General features: G+C 40.4%; 1 protein-coding gene across 1 annotated transcript; it reads left to right on the top strand.

The window, feature by feature from the left end:
• The first annotated feature begins 7,985 nt into the window (after window positions 1–7,985).
• LOC117380418 (SH2B adapter protein 2) lies at window positions 7,986–17,302 on the top strand. The gene is made up of 8 exons (XM_033977222.2): window positions 7,986–8,962; window positions 12,069–12,170; window positions 12,252–12,343; window positions 12,623–12,723; window positions 13,179–13,340; window positions 13,411–13,613; window positions 14,333–14,507; window positions 15,446–17,302. Exons 1-8 carry the CDS (start codon window positions 8,012–8,014, stop codon window positions 15,766–15,768), a joined length of 2,109 nt encoding a protein of 702 aa, XP_033833113.1. The 5' UTR covers window positions 7,986–8,011; the 3' UTR covers window positions 15,769–17,302.
• The last annotated feature ends 290 nt before the right edge of the window (window positions 17,303–17,592 follow it).

Raw genomic sequence — 17,592 nt, 5'->3', positions numbered from 1 at the left:
TTTCTACCACTGGCCAATCCACAAAATGGATGTGCAATACAGGTAACTTGTTTATCTTAAAAGGGCTGTAAGCGGAGAAACTCATGAAGAAATTAGTGAGCAATTAATGCTCACCTTCAGGCTTAAGTCCTGCATGACTGAAAATGAACCCAAACCATGCCCATTTTGTGAATAACATTGTGTGTGAGAGGGTGTTTTTTTCATAGGTCTTCTTCATGATGCGGGTAAATGATGTGAACATGCTCATGACCTGATTTATTTATAGTTGAACATTGTTGAGTTTTGTGGTGTAATATGGAAAGCCCAACCAGAGATGGTAATTTAGTTGCTGCAAATAAATAAATAAATAATGAAAAAAATGAACTATCAGCTATTGAAACAAGTGAAGAAAATGTGACTGTTCCGTCTAAAAATAATACACTTTTAAAATATGTTTTACCCAATTAAATTGAATGGTAGGCTAAAATATATAAGGTAGGTATCCTGTCAAACAAGGTCTCACTGTCTCCAATATCTCTGTGTTTTTATGTTAGAAAACATCTTACATTACCTAAGTCAAACTGCAGAGTGTCCCAGTTTAAACCAACTCACCATTGTACTTCTTTCAGTCCACTTATGGAGGATAAACAACTGTACGTTTATTCCATCTGAACATACCCCATTACCTCTACCACCCTCACTGTCGTTACCATAGAAACTGTTCCTTTGTCATGTGACCATAGGGGAAACGCCCCCATACAACAACAACAGTGAGGACTTAACCACGTGATCCCACATGCCTATCTGAGAGGTCACTGTGGTACAAAAGGGTTTTTTTTAATTGATATTTTTAAGGTCAAAGACACCATGTAGTGAGCACCACCAATTCAAAATAATGCAACTCAAGTGAGGATTTCAGGATTTAAATAATTAATCAGGTTAAAGTTCTAAGGTATAACACCTGAAATAGGTTTACAATACAATAGTGCAAATGATGGCATTTTGAAGGAATAAGTGAAGAGTTTAAGTTTGAAAAGACTGCTAAAAGTTCTGTGGACTATTTCAGTTTTGTTAATGTTATGATACACTTTATTTGTCCTCTGTATTTGACCCATCTTTCAAAGCCACAGTGCAGCACCAGGGGAATCAAGGCCAGATCGAGGTTTAATGAGTTTAATGAGGACTACCATACCTGGAGGATTTTGCCTAGGGTCCATGTTTTAGATTGATGGGGGAATGTTGACTCCAATAATGCTTTAGTTATCTTTAGTTTAGCTGGACCTGGGCCGAACTGTTCACAAACAAGTCAAACTCTTCACCACTTCCAGATGCTCTGAGCAGTGTAGGCTGCTCTCTGTCACTCCCAATCTGTGTGTAACAAAGATATTATCATCCAGAGGCACCAAGCTAAAAACAAAATCAATAAGTGAATCACTGCTCTCTTTGGGAACAGGTGATTTGCTGGTGACTTCAAAGTAAGAAAAACTAAACAGAAAAAGATAAGACCATTGTTTACTTCAATTTCAAAGAAACAACAAACGTGTTTTCATATCTCTTTGTGTTTTCAAGGCTAAGTCTAAGCATAAGTTAAACAGGTGTAGTCACCATGTAAAGGTGTTAGATGCTTCAGAGCTTTACTGGCGTGGAGAAAGAGAGAGGCAGCACCTATTAATGCCCGCTGACACATTGATTCTCAAACGGCCCCATGAGGCCAATCTCCAACTCCAGCTTGAAATGCTTTCGCAGGAAATCAACTGAAAAGTGCCTCTCTTCTCTCGTTTGTTTCCAGGCCCCCTTCATCCTGCAGCTGACCCCTGAAGTCTTAACCTGGTATATTTTTTAACTTGGAATCAATGCCTCTCACCTCACTGCATGTTGTTTGTGCCCCATCGTGATGGATAGAGTAGGGGGGTTATGGGACCATGGGTAGAGCCATGTACAAAAACATGGTGTGGAGGAGGCTGAAGTGGCTCCTGCCCCACAGGGCTCTGTCGATTCTTTCTTCCGGCAGGAAGTGTGTTGCGATCAATATAAAGTCTCAGAGGAGAGAGTCAGACCTGCTGTGCTTCAGTTTCATAGGAACCTCCTCACTACATTTAGGCCATGAGCTGACAATCACTCAATTTAACACACACACCCACACACACACACACCCACCCCCACACCCCCACACACACACACACCCCAACAAACACACACCCCCACACACACACCCACACCCACACACACACACACACACCCACACACACACACACACACACACACACCTTACTTTTGGTGTAAAGACAAAAGGACTTTTTGAATGCCTCATTTTGTTATAAATTAAACTGTCCTGTTTTTACACCTGTCCCAGTATAGCTCCTTGTTATTATTTTGACCATCAACCTTTGACCTTGGTATGTGACCACAGAGTCAATCCTTTCAAAGAGGATTATAGTAAAGGTGTAGGTCTACACTATGCTTTGTGGTTGCCTACTGGCCTCCAGCAACACATCTATATATCCTAATATATCAGCATATCATTATATTAAACACAGGCTTTAGTGGCACTGGCCTCAACATTTTTAATACGGTGGCCTAAGTGTTATAACATCGACACAATGAGTGTTCGAACATAATGTCAATAATTAACAATATGGGGACAATAAAAGGGCGTGGCTCCTTTAAAGTCAGTCGGACGCTGTTAAAAAGATCAGTGACACTGAAGCAGGGATCAAGTCATACCAGGCATACCTCTGTGAGCTTGTCTTCAAAATAAAATGTAATATACTATGAAATCAAAAAAATATTCCAATGAAGAAAATAACCTCTTTTATTTTTCTTTTCTGTGTATAGCCTGTGTATGTATGCAGTGTGTGTAGCCTTTAGCGCTTGATATTGAAGTTTCACAAACAAATAAACCATCTATTGTTAAAACATTGCCTAAACCCATTGACTGTATATAATAACCAATCAGACCTATTAAAACGCCGAAAATGCAGATCAGTGCTTTTACTTTAGTGGTTCGTAGCGGAAGTGCAGTGTCTCCTCACTTTGTCAGACTTGTGTGTTGATTGGTTCACAACAGAGAAGAGGCAGCGGTAAAGCAGCAGAAGCGGAGTGGGTCTAAGAGATGGAGGCACAGACCCCCCGAGAGCGCGTCCAACACAGACACGAGCCCCTGAGCTGAGCCACCAGCCTCTGGATTACATCTGAGGAGCAAACGAGCCATGCTCGTGAAAACCGTGCCGTATTGAGGTGAGAACTCCCTGTGTTACCCATTTCGTTTCTTATTCGGGACTATCTTTGTCTAATCGCACAATGTCCACCTCACGACCCGCTCACAGTCCTGCGGTGCAGTGAATGTTGTTTTATGTTATGATTTTGTTGCGTTGCGCGCAGTGATGGTGGTGTGATGGAGACGGCTGTAGTCCGGTGCTGAGGAGAGGCTTGTGGCGTGCTTTCGACATCCCCCACTGCGAGTCTGCGTGCTAATGTTCGCCTCTTCATTATGACAGGGGTGTGTGCGGCGTATGGGTCTTGCATCTGCTCTTAACCTCCGTTTGGTTGTAGCCTTTTGGGGACAGAGTACCACGAAGTGGAGGGGCGGCAGCGATGCGGGGGGCTTTTCCGATAATCTGTTTAATGGCCTTTGGGGAGTAGCCATGAGTGACAGTGACTTGGGCCCTCGTCTGCGCTTGGAAGTGATGTAGCCACACGTTTGTTTGGATGATCCAACAATGACACAATACCGACGCACGCTCCATTCATAGGCCCTGTGCCGAGCTGGATGTGGGAGCCATTCAATAGGATTTTCATTCATGAAGTCCAGCAGCAGACTGCACAACGAGACTCTGTTGCCTTTAAATAGGCCCAGCACCAGCCCTGCTTAGGCCTAATATTGACTTTGTCTCATATATCTCTTTATGGCGTACACTGGACAGTTCATGTATTTTGATGATGAAGGCTTATTTGAACTGTCTCAGAGCCTTTCACTTCCTCTGACTTGGACTATTGCATTATTGGATCACATGAAACATTTGGGTGTGAAAAAGAAAATGAAAGAAAAAAAATACACACAGACTTTCATGGCACACTTTAAACTACTGTCAGTGCTGTAGACCTTGACAGACTAAACAAATGTAGCCTATTAAAATAAAGATGATGCAGATTGAGATTACAATACAGTTTGACTAATCTATGTGGAGCTAATGCACAAACGTTTAATGGCATGAGACTGCTGCTTTGAAACTGTGGTTATTATTTATTCATTACATGCAATAATTTGATCCATCCATCTAGAACCACTGTGTGTCTGTTTCTCTCAACCAGGCTAATAAGCCCAACATTAATGCAACTGACAAAAAGTCGTGTCTAGCCTACTTAATTATTTACTCCGGAACACTCAGCACATTTTTAATTAGGAATTATTAACTCAAAACATATCTCATAGTTGGAACTGAGAAATCATATTTTATTTACATGATGACCTATCTGTGTCTTGAGGTGAACATGTTCAAATCAAATATTGCTTTTACTAATAACAAATGTTATATTCAGTCTTTAAAACACTGTACATTATGGCACAGTTGTTTTTGTTGTCATTTGATGTTTTGGTTCTCTACACAAATATCCAATTGGAGAGCAGAATGAGCCTCACTCATTTGGGTTGCCAACTAAAATCAGAAAAACATGAATTGATCTGAATACCTCAGCACCTGCAACCAATCATTAATCAGTGCTAGTGCAGCCTCTGCAGCTCAGTGAGTGAATTCTGAGTGATTTCAGGGAAAACCATCTAATATATTTGACACTGACAATGGAACCGATACATCGCATATCTTTATTTAAAATCAGTAAGAGCGCAAGAGTTGCTTGTCTTTTAAGGATATTATATACATTTTTCATCAATAGTGAGATAATACTTTGAGTTCAATACATCAGTATAATGATTACAGAACATTAGCATCACAAGCACACTTGCTGCTCCTGATGGCTTCAAGCGGGGCCTGTGGTCATCTGTGAAAGGAGTTAGACCTGTGGTGGGTGAGAGACAGGAAATGGAGCTCGGTGTGGCGGAATGCACATCTCCCACGCGCTCCATCCTTTATCACTGACTGCCATATGAATTTGTCGGCTCACACGCTATTTACATTGTCACTGTTTAGCAGAGCAATGGAACAGGCCACTGCTCAGAATATGTAATGAGAGTGGTAATGAACTTTAATGACAAAAACATATACACACAGGCAGTGGTGGGCGACATTAACAAAAAAAAAAAAAAAATATATATATATATATATATATATATATATATATATATATATATATATATATATATATAATTTTTTTAAATTATTATTATTATTTTTTTTACACCCCTGACCCTTTGTATGAACTCTTTCAGCCCCAATTTACTTCTGTAATTTACTATTGGTTTTAATATTTTTACTTATCCCTCTGTATAATGTTTGATTCAATAAGGTGATAGTAACAATGCAATTGCCATTAATTTATGAACAATGTTTAAGGAAGAAATACTACCCCGGGCATGTAGAATCTAAAAGCAAGTGTTTGCACTGTATTGTCCATGTTGTGTTCTAGAACGAGGCTAATCTTAGAAAACATGGCGGGGTCCAATCTCCCTGGGGTGAGAACACAGCATCACCAATTGTCCACACAAGCCAATAAGAATCATCATGCTGCTGTCAAGAAAAAAAGTGTGTATTTAGATATAGGACACTGCATAAACTACACACAACACGCAGTCTGTATACTGTGGCACTAGTTTATATTGCATTCCTAGTACTGTGATGTTATACGCCATAGCGTATAACAATTTAAAATAACATGGTTTATATTTTGAATGGTCCTCAAAATGTTGCATATAACAGAAAGGCAAAACCCACGAATATAGTGAACGTAGAACACAAAATTAATTGTCCATACACAGCTCCTGGCTCAGCTCAGTCCCACACTCTGATATGATGCGTTTTGCAGTCTATGTAACATCTACTTCCTCAGTTTACTGTTACCTTCAGAACCTCCAGCCATCTGATGGAGAAATCAACCCTGCTCCCTTGGGTCTTGTGCCTAGGGGGAAGTTAAGCACTTTTTATACTTGAGATAGGACTAGATAGAGCATATACAAGAGCTTATGAGAATCATGAGAGCAGAGGTCTGTTTAGAGACACTATACCGTCTTTATACTGATTGTTTTAGCAGCTGCTCTAAAGAAGTAACAACATCCCCAGGCATTTATACACACCTACACAGCCCCTCCCTCCTCTCGTGTGTCTTTTTGTTTCATTCATTTATTTGGTCTCCCCTTCACCTATTTCCTGTGTAGCACTTTTCAGTATGTGCAGTTGAGAGAGTGTGCTGAGCTCCAGAAAAGCCTAACACTGTCCACTTCCTCCACCATCCACAACTTAAGTTTCATGCTGACTCTGTGCTTGTGCGGTCTGCTTTGTGTGCTAGCTCAGTGTGATATCCAGGAAAAGACGCATCCTCATCTTGGGAAGTCACATTTGAGACATGCACCTGTGTTGATTGATTGGCTGAGCGTGTACTGGTTCAAATCTGGCACGTTTAATGTTTTATGCTGTTTTATATAATTTATTGGTATCACTTTGTAATAACTACACTTTAATTAGCCTTACTAAACGACTTAGTGAGTGCTTAATTAAGGGGCTGGGGTTATGAGTTAGGTTATTAATAAAGTAGCTACTAAACCTGAATCCTTCTTAAACAATTTGTTTATTCTGAATTAAGTCTTTGTTTAAGGTCAGTTAAGGTATAGTTATTATATAATGTATCCATGTATTCAACTAATATAAAAAGATATGACCTCATCTGTCAGTAATGGCTTTGAATGGGATAGTAAGCAGACTGGAGCAGATTGGAAGACCTACACAACCCTGTACATATGTTTTACATACATGAGCAACTTCACAGAGGGCTGCGAATCTTTGATACTATTTCTGAGGAAACTAGAGTTCGGGGATCCAGATGTAGTGAATTATATCTCATCAAAGTGACAAATCAAAGAGTGATTTACACATGTGGAATACTTTGACTTGGTTTAATAATCAAAGACAGAAAGATATGTGCTCACACCCGAGGCAGAGAAAAACAGCCTCAAAGATCTTTAGGGGCAAAACAATCTAAAAAGTAATCAATAAATAATATAACACTTAAACCTACATTTGAGGAGTTTCTCATCATGCACAATTCAGTTATGAACTCTACTTTAAGGATGTCAATCCTGCCACATTTGAGTCAATGTTTTTAACCAACTTCCCCGGTGAAAATGTGGAAGCTGTCAATTTATTAGCTATAGGTAGGTAGTGGAGGGCAACATTGACAAAAAATATTTTGGTTGAGGTTCAAGTATTATACAAAATGTAAATGAGCCATAAAATTAGCCAAAAAAGTGCAGTAATATCTGTATATTTCTGTATCTGTATAATTTTCCATGTGCATCTATTTATTTCAATATATCTCCCATCTCTACAACTATGTACTACCCCTGACTCTTTGTATGAACTCTTTTAGTCCCATTCTACTGTTATGAGCACATCTGTCGATGTCATTGGTTCAATCCTCAACCAAACAGAGAGATTTTTACACATCAGAATAGACAAACCACCCCAGTCATCTAATTGACTTTGAAAAATGGCAATTATGCTATGAGACGTACTGTTTTTGCCATGTTCCTGTTTGTGGCATATTTATACAGATAAGACAATAGTTATGCCCGGTCAATCTAGTACTTTTTCTCTACCTATAGCAGTTTAGTACTACAGTACTAAACTCAGTGACTCAATACTCAATACCTCATCACATATTGTGCAGGTATTTTACGTTCATTTGCGTTCAAACCCCTAATTTTTATATATTTTTTTACATCTGAGGGGTTTCTCATTATGCATAATTCAGGTATGAAGTCTACTTTAAGGATGTTGTTAAGAAAAAAAAGAAAAAAACCTCATATTGATACATTTTCTTTGTCTGTGTGCAGCCTCTCCTGGTGGGTTGGCATGGCCCAGTGATGAACGGAGCCGTGGTGCCTGGTAGCCCGGAGCTTTCCTCCTCATGTCCACTGCCCGACTGGCGAGAGTTCTGCGAGGTCCATGCACGTGCCTCAGCTGCAGATTTCGCCGACAAGTTTCAGCGCTTCCTGTCCGAGAACCCATGCTATGACTCACCTGGCGCTGATGCCAGCTTCTCACAGCACTTTTCCCAACATTTCCTGGAGTGTTTCTCCTCAGCTCTGACCCAAGTCCGGGAGAACCAGGCCTCCTCTCCAGGAGAAGACGGCTCCACCTCTGCAGCCAAATACAGCATTGTTCCCTTCCTGGGGATCCAGGGTTGTCCTCTGGCCTACGGCCAGGACCTTTATCAGAGACGCAAGGACGCTGGGGCCTCCAGTGAATCCCTGGACAGTATGGACAGTGGGGGTGCAGGGTTGGATGTGGGGGGAAACACTAACCCTCGAGGATCCCAAATGACGCATAAAGTGTCTGCTTTGGGACAGTCCCGCAGCTCTGAGGATGTGTCCATCAGTCACCCAAAGGCACGCTTTAAGAAGGGCTTCTCCCTGAGGAACATGAGTCTGTGTGTGGTGGATGGGGTCAAAGAAATGTGGCACAGACGAGCCTCTCCAGAGCCGGATGCTCCCTCTGTGGCCAGGAAGTCCAATGGGACAGTAGGACCAGGAGCAGCAGGAGGAGCTGCAGGAGCAGCTGCAGGAGCAGGAGGAGCAGGTGAGGCCACTGGGAGTGAGAAATGGTCCCAGAAGTTACGCCTTCCTCGGGGCTCTCAAGGTCACAAAGCTGAACTGCTTGAGATTCAGAGGGAGGGAGCCCTCAGATACATGGTGGCTGATGACACAAACTGTATGGGGGCTGCACAGTGGCAGAAGTGTCGCCTGCTGCTCCGGAAGACCAAACGAGACGAAGGAGGGGAGAAGTTTCTGCTGGAGTTCTATGTCCCACCAAAGGTATACTCATTACTTAATGCTTATATTTCTTTGTATTTATTGCTGATGAACAAAACATTCTCCCATAAAAAGCAGAATTCTCAAACATACTGTCCTCTTAGTGACTGCACTTAGCTGAGTGTGATAGCTCGACCTCTGTGACCCCGTATGCCTTGCTCCGCACTGCGCACTTGTCTGGGTGAGGTTTCCAGATCAGTGCCCTGACCTTAAGGAGGCCACAAGGCTGTTCAGCTGAGTGTGTAAATCTGCCACCGCTCTTTAATCATGGTTGGTGGGAAATGTAAGGATAAGGATGTGGAGAGGGAGACACAGGTGCAGAACAGGCCGCCAAGAGAGGAGGGGGCAGAGGAAGTCAATAGGAAGTAGAACAATGAGACAAGGAAAGCTTTTTCATTGATTTCTGTTGAAGTTAACCAATCAATGTTACCATTTCAGACACAAAAAATAAATATTGATTAGTTCGCTTTATCTTTGGCATCATTGCAAGATGTACCAACGTGGTTCATCAAATAAATAAATGCATAAATAACTTTGAACTATAATTATTATTATAAGACTGTGTAGCATCATAAAACCATTTATATGAATGCGCTTAAGTTTTAGGCAGATGAGAAAAAAGCTTTCATTTGGTTTAGAATACACAAGTAATGGACCAACGACAATGTTATTCAGTATACAAAAATGTCGTGGTTAACTGAAAAGGTCCTGAGACTTTTGCTTTGCTAGTGGCGGAGAGGGCCCACTGCAGCGTTGCAACTGTCTGCATTATGACACTCGAACTGCTGCACTCGCACAAGCCTCATGGTGACACAGCATCCTGTTATAAGCCATGATCAGACCTTCACCCATGAATACTATCACTGTCAGAGCCAAGACTAAGACTAGCAGATTGAGACTAATACTTCAAGTCGGTAGAGGTGATACGGTAAAAAAAAAAAAAAACTCATATTGATTCATTTAAATTTTTGATTAGATTGTCTTTTCTACAACGGAGTATAAGGGTCACTTTAAAAAAAATAATTATGCGGGCACTATGAGAATAAAATCATAACATTTTAACATTAAAGTTGTAATTTTGCGAGAATAAATTCACAATTTTATGAGAATAAAGTAGTAAAGAATAAAGTCGTAGTCAACGTAAAGATGCAATTTTAATCAGATTTAGGGGCAAGAGCAGTTTGCCACTATGACCAGAGTTTAAGAGAATGGCCCTTATTTGAGTTAAAATATGAAATAAAATCTACGTATGACAGTAGAACTTTATATTGCTGGCCTATTAAACATTACCAACTGTTGAATCATTTCCCCAGAAATGACCCCCATGTGCCTTTGCGTGTAGCTGAGCACTCCTGGGCAGAACACGGACAGGTGTAGGAGTCTTTGCACACAGTGTACCTGGAACTTCCATGGATACAGAGTGTATGCAGTGCTTCAGACCCTGTACTGGGGAACAGCGAGGAGAGTACGTGGTGTTGATCCCGCATAAAGAATTCGGGGTCAGGGACTGAAACGGGGTACAGCTCTGTGTATTAGACTAAACTGTAACTATTTGGACGCAGAAACAGGACAGTGCAGTGGCAATAGAGATTATGAAATTAGGACTTTAATCTCATAAAATGATGACTTTATTCTCGTAAAATTTTGACTTTATTCTCATAAAATTATGACTTTTTTTTACGACTTTATTCGTATTAAATTCAAAATGTTACGACTTTATTCTTGTAGTGCCCGCATAATAATAGTATTATGTGACCCTTATACTCCGTCGTATTTTTCTTTTCAAAAACAAAATAAAAAATTGCTTTTAATTTTCTAACTTGTACAAAAAATAGTGTAATGTTTGAACTCCACTCTTTTTCCTCCAAAGTCTGAACTCTGCTCCTAACTGCATGAGGGCAGGCTGTAGATCTCTCAATTAAAAAACCCCAGGCATATCATTCACAATTAGACTGAATTTCAATTTAAATTAAAATTAGATTAATTGCTCAGCCATAACTTCAGGCAAATAATCTTTAGTCATAAATCCAATTAATTGATAATATGAGTACAAATACTGTTTTATTGTGCTTCACTTTGGGAAAGCACAGGCATTCTCTTTTTTCTAATATTGGCAATGTTTTATAAATGTTTGGTGGGATTTCTGATCACACACTCTGCCTGCTGTTGGACATGTGATCTGGTCAGCTCCAGGAAATGGTCAAACGGTTGAATACAGGAAGTGTTCTTTTACATCTGATCCAGGGAAAGGAGGAATGGGCGTGGATAGCAGCAGCGGCACAGTGTTCCTCCGGACAGATGAGCTGATAAGCCTGACCCACAGCATCAGTCAGCCCCTGGCTCACATTTAGTCTGAGCTGTACATCCAGTGGCACTCACTCCATTGGCTGTGGGCACATATGCTGTGAATAAGTGGTCTCCAACCTTTTTCTCCTGGAGAGCTACTTTTACTAAACAAAAATGACAGAATGTTACTCTTGTTAGCGGATGCAAGAAATTGAAGAGTAAAACCTAAACCATTACTCATTTGTCAGTGCACAATGTTAGGCAACTGAAGTATATATTCATAATGATAACAGGCATGCGATGAATCAAATTTGAATTCAGCATATGTGTGATTCCTGAATCCTTTGGGGAGATACCACAAAGGGGATGGAGCCCCCTGCTGTAAACACTTCAATGTGATGTTCATAACAACTAAGACGTAGAGCAAATGTTGTATTTATATTTTATGCACACTTAAGACAAGAGATGCACAACACATGTATTTAACTCCATGAGAATGTTATGTGATAACAAAACCTAAACATGTCTGCAAATATATTCTTATTATTGCTCATCAACAAGATCAATATAATTGATTATTTTGTGGCAGATATATGTTTGAGACATAGTGTCTTATAGAACAGTAAGTGGAGGTTGTGGGTTTTATTTCCCAGGCTGTGATACTGTTTTTTTCTGAATTACCCCAAGTGACAGTAACAGTGAACAGTTGTCTGTGTTTGAAGCAATTTGAGGGTTTTTTCTGCAGTCCAGGCACTTAACCTCTCTGCTGTAATGTTTTTATACAGCTATTATACTGAAACTAAGATTTGTTGTTTTTCTTTAGTCTTCAAAGCCCAAAGTCAGCGTACCACTGTCAGCCATTGTGGAAGTGCGGACCACTATGCCGCTGGAGATGCCTGACAAAGACAACACATTTGTACTTAAGGTAAACCACTATTATTTTCACATTAGTTTGTTTGAATATTTATACAGTACTTAGGCTGTGTGTCTTGGTTGTATCCTATAGGTGGAAAACGGGTGCGAGTATATCATGGAAACCATTGACTCTCTGCAGAAGAACTCGTGGGTTGCCGACATTCAGGACTGCATAGACCCGGGGTAAACTCACTCATAAATATTTGCTGTTGGTTTTTGATGGGATGGAAAGAAGGGGGAAACTGGAGGGAGGTAGACCTAACACACATTCATTAATCATTCAATTAGTGGACTTTTTGACAGGTTGCTTTGCACAAACACATGGCTTCTGACTACTGACATTCCTTCTCAGTTTTCGCAGAGATCATTGGTGAATCTTGGGGACATAAACAGCTTATTTGTAGAGAGAGTTTGGCTGTGATGTTTGTGTGTGGTTCCTCTGACTGGCCTATTTGTGTGCAGGGACAGCGGTGATGACATTGAGCTGGCATCCTGTCCCCATGGACAGGTATCCAAGAACTGCTCCATGGTGGCCTCCTGCAGCTGTGAACTCCTGTCTGAAGGCACGACTCTTCCTTGTTAACAGTAGATGTATCAAAATTTGCACTGTTAGGACTACATGGTTAACAGATTACTAGTAATGAATAATTAACTAAAAGAAAAAAGAATTATAGGTCAGACTATCAGTCCTTTGATATCTGCAATTCATCAAAATTCATGTGGCAACAGAGGCAGTTGGTAAGCATGTGCTTTCAGTAGGTAGCCTGTTTTGTACTCCCTCGAGGTCCCTGCAGTGATTGTCATTAAGGGAGGGAAGACTCTAATTTGATACATGCCTGCGCAAACAAACGTATTACATATCTAGCCTAATTTTGCCCACGTATTTTTAAGTCACTCAATTTTAACTTGGCTGGACCAGACTTAAAATTAAGGTACTTTGTTGTCACTGGTGGAAAATGTGTCATCTGCATTTGACACTTCTCATTTAAACTCTACATAATAACTAATGCTTGTGTAGGAATCTACCGGGCTCCAGAAAGGTCTTGTTCAACAGCGGCAGAGCACTACAGTGCCCCCTCTGTCAGATGCAGGGAACCCCCATTCACCCAGCACCCATCTCATGTGCCTTTAGAGCGCTTCCTCCAGTCCCCAGAGGCACAAAGCTCCCATAATGCAGCAGGTAAAACAATCAAACTGGTATAGGTCCAACTCATTAAACTAAATGTACTGACAAACCATGTTCTGTGTAGGTGGCAGTGAAGGAGCTAAAGAGTCCGAGGGGGATGCCAGTCTGGTGGGGTACCCCTGGTTTCATGGGACCCTGTCTCGTGTTCGTGCAGCGCAATTGGTTCTGGCAGGAGGAGCCAGGAGCCACGGGCTTTTTGTGATTAGACAAAGTGAAACCAGACCAGGAGAGTATGTTCTCACCTTCAACTTCCAGGGAAAAGCCAAGGTGAGTCATATCCATAATAAATAACAGCTAAAATCGTCAATGTGTTGTTAATGACATGACAATTTGCAATATATATTTTATTTTGAAACAATACCTTCTTTTAGCCATACAATTACATATAGAAAGGTCCCATTAGAGTACATGGAACTTCTACCCTAAAGTAATATTAGGCAGCAGTGAGAGCACTTCATTTGAAATGACACACCACACCCAGCATGTCACCAACTCTTGTCAATTTGATAAAATGTGTTTTCAAATATAATTTTGCTATATATAAATAAATGACTGAGGGAGTAAGGATTTCTGTTTCAGCCACCAAGTTATAACCTTTTAATATTTCTATTCAGTATAGAAAGTGTATTTATTTATTTATTTAGATTTATCTGATAAGGAGAAGTATGTCACACACTGCAGCATTTTAGGCAAAGCTAAAATTGTGATTTTAAATTAAACAAGATATTAAACCATTGTCATTAGTCATTATTTGTAACCTTGTTTGTATGAAGTACATTCTCCACTCCACATCACATCCGGGCAGAGCTGTGCAGAGGAAGTGTCATCCTGCACCTCTTCCTCTAGTGTCAGCCTTGGCATTCATTCCCACAAAAAGGGCCTTGAGGAGATCTGATCTCTCACTGTTTTTAGTGTTTCGATTTTTTAACCTTCACAAAATCACAAACTGTTCCTACCATGTCTCCTGTTTGTTTTCTCATTTCCAGCATTTACGTTTGTCAGTGAATGATAACGGCCAGTGCCACGTTCACCATTTGTGGTTTCACACGGTTTCTGACATGTTGAGGCACTTCCATGCCCATCCCATCCCCCTCGAGTCAGGAGGCTCAGCTGACATCACACTGCGCTCCTATGTGCAAGTACAGAGGAGCAACAACACAGGTACGTGAGGTAATGCACAACAACCTAACCCTAAATATACTCTACATTCATTATTTTTATACTCCTGAGATGTTATGTAGAAAAGATGCCATATACTTTAAGTTGTTTTTATGATTTTATTAGACACTGTAAAGTAGGCTATATGTTATATATGTTATGGTTCTGGACCAACACTATACCAACAACAAAAACAGAAGAAAATAGAGGATATACATATAATTCTAGTCATAGTCACTTTTGAGTATGAGACTTGTCAGATTCCCATGTTACTCAATACAAAGATGTGTCCTTAAAAACAGGAGAACATTTACTAAAACATTGGGGTTCACTGGTGAGTGCCTCCCTTCCTCTTACACTGCCCTGAGCTTTGCTGGCAAGTAATGAATGCCCTCCTGTACAGGGGAGTGAGGGGGCGATTATACCACCACAATTTAGCATGCAGGCCCTGGAACTGGCCACAACCCACCCACAACCCACCCTGCCAGTCACAAAGAGCCCCTGTGTGCCTGCCTGCTGGACCTACAGAGTTTCACATGCGCATATAGACTATGCATTTGCTTCATAGCGTAAAAGACTTTATTGATACACTTATGGCGTGTCATTGCCTTGTTGGTGTAATTGCCCATTTGGGAAAAAGGGTAATAAAAGAGCCCTACTCTGACTTTGTGTTTATTAGCTGCAAACAAAATAATGTATGCTTACTTATGAAACTTTGTGACGTAAGTAGTAAGAAGTTAGTTCATGTGAAGTAGCATGTAAACTTTATAGTTTTAATATTATATACAGTATATTTTTGTGAATCAGAAAATTCTTATTTACCTAAATTATTTGGGTAGTTACTTTTTAGTTGAGTCTGTTTATTTTGCAGTAACAGACTTCTTAATTTCCTGTATTTTTGGTTACGCAACTCAACATTACTAAGGTGTCATTTTTTCCAGCTACAGATGTCCCGACAACTAGAGCCCCTACTCCCCCCAGAGAGGCTAACTGCAGGACAGAATCATCTCAGTCGGCTGCCCTCCTGTCCACAGTCACTACAGGACCGCCCCAGGACACTCCACTGTCTTCGAGCACCTCTTCCTCACCTACTGCCCACCCCTCTCTGTCCCGCAGTGACCCGGGCACAGGAGGGGGGCTCCAGAGTCGCAGCAACAGCTCAGAGCGCCTCCTGGAGGGCTCTAGTGGGGGGTCTGACGACTATCACGATTCAGATGGGACACGCAGGACCCGCGCAGTGGAGAACCAGTACTCTTTCTACTAAATATCCCATTGGCTTGAGTCTCTCACTCTACTCCCTTATTTGGTTTGTTTATTTGCTTGTGTTTATGCCAAGGCATTTCCTGTTTCTCTTATCGCAGAGTGAGGGTCAGACTGATAGATCTCTGGAGGTTGATCACTGCTTTATATAATGTAGTGGGAACTTAAAGAGAAAGGTACTTTAGAAAGCTTTAACTATAGATTTAGGAAGTTCTCTTTGGGGGCCATATGGCTTTGATTCACTCATCCAACCACTTCCTGCTCATTCTTACCCAGAATTCCCTGAGAGCATGAGATTGTGTCACCACCCAGAACCAGAGGATCAAGAGCTCAATGTCTGTGCGCAGAGCATATAAATGTTTAGAAAGCTGCTTCAAGTCTATTGTCTATTTCCTATGAGGCTTCCCTGCTCTAGCTCTGATGTCCACCAGAATCAGAACACCAATTCTTATCATGAAGTGTTAATTTGACAATGTTTTTCTTTAATATATACCATCTAAAATGTCCCAGTGCCTGTCAATTACCTCTGGACTTGAAAGGACTGTTGCCCTTAGCGACAGGAAAGCTTTTGTCAGTGAAAATGATGTGGACACTAAACAACCCATGATCAAATGCAGGGGATAATTTGTGATCAGTTTCTGCTTAAAGTGCATCGAACTGGCTAAACTTGTTTAGTTCTTACCTTTGATGGCTGCAACAGTGACACAGGTTCTCTGTGTTACTCCTAAAATGGTAGAGTGTATGAATGCCCACTGTGTTGAGGATGTGTGGTGATGTATTAAAATTCATATATTTTTCATCGGTTGGTGTGTTATGATAGTGAATCTCTAAAATATATTTTTGGACTCCCTCTGTCTGATCCTGACCCTACTGATCATATGAAAATCACAGAAGCAAACAATTTTACCAAGTCCAGCATTTATCAGAGGGATGGACGAGGGATGTTTGGTTATTTTAGATAGCAGTATTTTAAACTGTACATTCAAGTTTGTATCACTTAAATGAAAGGGCACTGAATGGCCATGCTTGATAGGCTGATCAACACCATGTGGACTGGTTTAAAAGTAAAATAACAGGAACTCATACTTAGCAAGCAACACAACAATGCCATTGTCTGTACAACATTATATGCAATGTTAAGAAAAATAAACATATCATATACACTGAGGTAGCACCTTTTGTTCCTGCAAGCATGGTCATTAACCCTTAAATGAGCTGATATTTTCTGTTGTGGGGTAGAAGGAGCTAATGTGCCAATCTAAATCTTATTTTTAAACATATTTATTTCAGCTGTTGTAAATTACATTTTTCCTGTTGAATCTTATTTATGTACAAATTTTTGTTTTGTTTATGAAGTCCCTCTGTAGACTGTGTGTTGCAAAAGCCCATTTCACATGTTTTACAGCGTTTGCTCTTCTCTCTTGGATTTATTTTCTTGTTGTCTGGCTGAGTTTTGAAGAGTCTGTGCAATTTTGTACAAAGTGATGTACTTGACATACTACTTTATATTTCTGTCAATAAAACGTGAATAAATTGGACAGTATGTGATTAGCATTATTTAATAAGATTTAAAAAATTCTTTAGATAACGCAGATAATCATTCTGCTTTACTGAATGACAAACAGATGCAAACTATTCTAAAATGAATAAAACGTGTATTAGAAATTTCCAGTTTTGCAGAATTACTCACCCAATTTGCGGTTATTGCAAATTTTAGGTGTGTTTGGGTGCCTTCTACTGGTCAAATGTTAGATAACATTTTATGGCATGATCTTTACTGACTTTAAAAGCCTTCTTAATATAAATGAATACACATAGCTGCCACTTT

This window comes from Periophthalmus magnuspinnatus, chromosome 13 (assembly GCF_009829125.3).
Source record: "Periophthalmus magnuspinnatus isolate fPerMag1 chromosome 13, fPerMag1.2.pri, whole genome shotgun sequence".
Lineage (NCBI taxonomy): Eukaryota > Metazoa > Chordata > Actinopteri > Gobiiformes > Gobiidae > Periophthalmus > Periophthalmus magnuspinnatus.
This window is presented reverse-complemented; position numbering and strand designations above follow the sequence as displayed.

What these genes read in the sequence shown, in the direction of transcription:
- LOC117380418 (XM_033977222.2), top strand. Translation starts at nt 8,012, where the DNA reads ATGAACGGAGCCGTGGTGCCTGGTAGCCCGGAGCTTTCCTCCTCATGT. An exon ending in AGTTCTATGTCCCACCAAAG is followed by an intron (nt 8,963 to 12,068) that starts GTATACTCATTA and finishes GTTTTTCTTTAG; the next exon opens with TCTTCAAAGCCCAAAGTCAG. An exon ending in ACAACACATTTGTACTTAAG is followed by an intron (nt 12,171 to 12,251) that starts GTAAACCACTAT and finishes TGTATCCTATAG; the next exon opens with GTGGAAAACGGGTGCGAGTA.